General features: G+C 35.7%; 1 protein-coding gene across 2 annotated transcripts in view; it reads right to left on the bottom strand.

The window, feature by feature from the left end:
• Positions 1 to 1,126: 1,126 nt before the first annotated feature.
• Positions 1,127 to 4,354, bottom strand: part of LOC108764008 (glucose dehydrogenase [FAD, quinone]) — a 24,355-nt gene continuing 21,127 nt past the window's right edge. For both annotated transcript variants that reach the window (XM_018511995.1, XM_018511996.1), the window contains exons 3-5: positions 2,929 to 3,112; positions 2,547 to 2,680; positions 1,127 to 2,470 (exon numbers count right to left, since the gene is read on the bottom strand). In XM_018511995.1, the coding sequence (XP_018367497.1) occupies positions 1,337 to 2,470; positions 2,547 to 2,680; positions 2,929 to 3,112 (1,452 nt within the window). In that variant the 3' untranslated portion in view covers positions 1,127 to 1,336. The remainder of the gene's footprint in view (positions 2,471 to 2,546; positions 2,681 to 2,928; positions 3,113 to 4,354) is intronic.

Below are 4,354 nucleotides of genomic sequence, written 5' to 3'. Positions count from 1 at the left end.
ATTGGAAATAAGACCGTTTATGTTAGAAACATTACTTTAAATACGAAGTATTCCCAAATTTAATCTTAAAAAACTGTAATAAACTTATTGCAAAAAATATTGCCTCGTCCGGGAGTCGAACCCGGATCTCTTGCATTCTGTATGAGTGTCCTAAGCCTTTAAGACCTTAGCAATATTCCTCGTAATAACCGATACTTATAGAAAGTTACGCATTTTAAGCGAACGTGTATAAACAGTAATAAGATTGGAAATAAGATCGTTTATGTTAGAAACATTTTAAATATGAAGCGCCACTACGGTCTGAATGTTAAGATGTTGAACTATTATTGTATATATATTCATATTAAATGAATTCATTTCAGAAATTATAAAAAATTTTAGTTTTACATCGCAATTATCTCTATTTTTTACGGAAAAATAAATACTAAATTTGAAATTAATACGAAAATAAATAGTGATTTGACGTTTAAAAATCGGAACGATTACGGAGTGAATTTTACAAGGAGTTTTAAAAAAGTTTAAAAAGAGATTTATCAGAGTAAAAATTATTTTATTTAAATAAAATCTTTGTTTTAAAAGTGGAACGTATTCATCGTTAATAGATTTTTATTTTATTTAACATTTCTATTATACGTAATGAAATCTCGTTGCATAATTTTATACATAATTTTTGGCACAAGTATGGCAAAATCTCATACGTAATATTTAGGTAATTACTCATCCTCTTGACAATTTACGTGCGAGTATCTAAAATTTAATTATGTGACTATTACGGAATAGCGTTTTAATCAACAAAATTCTGATATGACAAGTATGCTCCAATCAGCCTACTGTCGACATAATAAAAAGATGGGAGTATCTTGCATCAAATAAACGAATCTTAACGATTTTTGTAAGTCTGCAGTATATTGTAGTTCATTCGATTTACAGACGAAAATATTTTCTTTTCTAAAATAATATTTTTGAAAATAATCGTCGAGATCGGATACAATTCTGTTGTTATTATGTTGCATTATGAACTATATTTCTATATAATGTTCGAGCTCTATTTATTGGGAAAAATTTATTCATGAACAAATTTAATATTACGAATATTAAACGATTACTGCAATAATTATTCTTTTTTTTGTTTTCTTACAAGCTATAATTCATATTTTAAATTTGGAACTATCTTTTTTTACTAAAATACGTAATGTTACTAATTAAAGCTGTTATTTGATCTTATTTTTCACTTGGCCGTGCATCTCTATAATTACATTATGCGATTATGTAATCGATTGGGAACAGCGTGTCAAAAAGTAGTAACAATAACATTGTCTTTTTTGAAACGAGACGGTTACATCCATCTTGCCTTTATCATATCGGCACCCTTCTCTGCTATCATGATGACCGGTGCGTTAATGTTCCCACTAGTGATGGTCGGCATAATAGATGCGTCAATTACCCGCAGTCCCTCAACCCCATAGACTCTCAGCTCTGGATTCACGACCGCCATCGGATCATCGGATGGACCCATTTTGACGGTTCCGCTTAAATGGTAAATGGTCATCGTATATTGCTTGACCACACAGTTCCAGTACTCGTCGGTATAGAGTGGAATATGCTTGCAATTGGGTAATGGTTTGCTATGAAATCTGGAACCAAATCTTTTCATACTATTGGTTTCGCCAAAGGCAATAGCCGCTTTGACACCTTCGCGAAGCACTGCCACGTCATGTGGATGAGTGAGATAATTATGATAAAGCAGCGGATAATCTAAAGGTTTCTTGGATTTCAGTCTGATATAACCGCGCGATTTAGGTCTAAGCATCATCGGAAATACTCCGAAAACATCTTGGTTGTTGATTTTACTAAATATTTCATTGTAAAAATCGTCTGCTAAACCATGAGCGTTCTTTATGTGACTACCACCGTCAGAGCTCGTTGACGAGGACGTCAACATGAACTCAATGTCAGGCCAATCGTCGGTCTGGTTGGCATACTTGGTCGAAATAAAGCCGACCGCCTCGAGACCGATGCTGGATGTTAATGGACCGTCTTCGGTAATGGCATATCTCAGGGCCGAGTTAATATTCACCATTCGATTCATAACGATACTGACTTTGTAATCGATTGGGAAGACGAGCCCGCCAACCGCTATATGATCCTGCAGATTCTGCCCGACTCCGGGTGAGTCTTCAATCACGGGAATACCCAATTCCTCCAGATGTACGCGCGGGCCTACACCGGATAGCATCAACAATTGTGGACTATTAATGGCGCCTGCTGAAAGAATCACCTCTTTCTTGACGAACACTACTTCCTTACGACCATCTCTGATAAACTCTACCCCATACGCTTTTCTACTTTGCGGATCTATCAGCACTCGAGTCACATGGCTCCATAGGGAGAGATGAAAATTTTTTCTAAGTTGAATAGGTCGCACAAATGCTTTGCCGGTGCTGCATCTAGCGCCCCGCCGCATTGTAAACTAAAAGAAAATAAAGTCAGAAATCTCAATAGTTAAACGGAATTTTCGCGAAATAATACACCAGTTTCACACATACCTGAAAAAAGGCGAAGCCAGTTTGCTGCTCACCATTAACATCACAAATATCGTAGCCCATTTCTTCTCCAGCTTGAAGAAACGCTACGCCCAATGGAGTGACATATGGGCTATCCTGCACGGTCAAGTATCCTCCTGGAAAAAAGGATTTTGAAAAAAACAAATATTTATCATATTTCATTTCACTCACACACATACACACAAAGGATTAGTTTTAAAAAAATTTTAAAAAGAATATACATAACGCGCGCGCGATAAATGTAGAGAGAGAGAGAGAGAGAGAGAGAGAGAGAGAGAGAGAGAGAGAGAGAGTGGAGAGAGAGAGAGAGAGAGAGAGAGAGAGAGGGTGGGGGATTATAACAAACGTAAGAAAGTATACGGACCTGTACCATGATACCTCGTATTGCGTGCCAAATATGGATTTCTTTGGTCTTGTGACTTTTTGAAATACGGCAATACATCTTCGTATCCCCAACCAGGGTTTCCAAAACTTTGCCATTCGTCAAAATCACGTCGATTGCCGCGTATGTAGAGCATTGTGTTTAAGACGCTAGATCCTCCAAGAACCTGAAATGTTATATCGATTGTAAAGATTGCGCAATAAAATAAAACAACATTCCATCAAGCGAACAAATTAATTATAACTTGCATTTTTAGTTGCGGTCTCCAATATACACTGATAAGAAAGTCTTATGGTTGAATTAATTGGAACTTTTGATTAAGAATGGACAAATCAGAATTTTTTGGTTGAATTTATTATAATTTTAGTATGTGTACAGCCGGTTATAGTAAGGTTGCAACACATTTTTTTCAATGGGTTTCGGAATGCAGCATACTCACCAAGCGATTGGTTCTTATTTCTGGATCCATAAATAAGAATCAATCGCTCAGAGCAAGCTGCATTTCGGAACCCATCGAAAAAAAGTGTTGGAACTTTTCTGTAACCGGTTGTACATACATACATAAAAATAATTTCCACTTTCCACATTTCCACTCTCGAGAAAAAGTTACATGATCGATACTCTGATATAATAATTATCTTCTAATTTGTTCATTTTCAACCAGACATTTTTTTTCAGTGCATTTTATTTTTTCAATTTTGTTTTTGTATTTAGAAATTATTATACTATAATTGTCGTGGTGTGAAATAATGCGTAAAGCCGTAATCACACTACAGGCTACCAACTCTGACTCCCGACTCCCGACTCAAAGTCGATCGAATAGAGTGATTTCTATTGTCGAGTCGGCAGTCGAAGTCGGCTCCTGCCTTGCTGTGATTAGTAAAATGATAGTCGGGAGTCCGAGTCAGTAGTCAAGTCGGAATCGGGAGTCTGTAGTGTGATTACGGCTTTATAGACATCATAGACTCGTACAAGAAAAAAATTTTGTACACTAAATAACGCGGGGTCTACAATAGCGGTTGTATGGTTTTAAATCGTAGAAAATTAACAAATCACAGTCCACAATATAAAAAGAATAATCGACTATAATTTGTTAATTTTCAACGACTTAAGATCCTACGACTTTAGACGCTATGACTTCTATTGTAGACCCCATAAATAGGTAATGGCTCGAAGAATTACTTTCACTCTAGCTCTGATTGCACGCTATGCATGTATACTTGACCCTCGATACTTTGTAATATGCGAAAATGCGACATCAGAAAATTTTTATATCCAATAATTGACATTGTTATCATAACGATTAATTTCAATTTAAACATAATTTATTGGATTACAGAGAACGAGTTTTTACTAAATTAATATCATTGCAATAGAGTTTAATTTATATCTGGAGACACTGGTAGTG

Source organism: Trachymyrmex cornetzi, unplaced genomic scaffold (genome assembly GCF_001594075.2).
Source record: "Trachymyrmex cornetzi isolate Tcor2-1 unplaced genomic scaffold, Tcor1.1 scaffold390, whole genome shotgun sequence".
Taxonomy (NCBI): Eukaryota; Metazoa; Arthropoda; class Insecta; order Hymenoptera; family Formicidae; genus Trachymyrmex; species Trachymyrmex cornetzi.
This window is presented reverse-complemented; position numbering and strand designations above follow the sequence as displayed.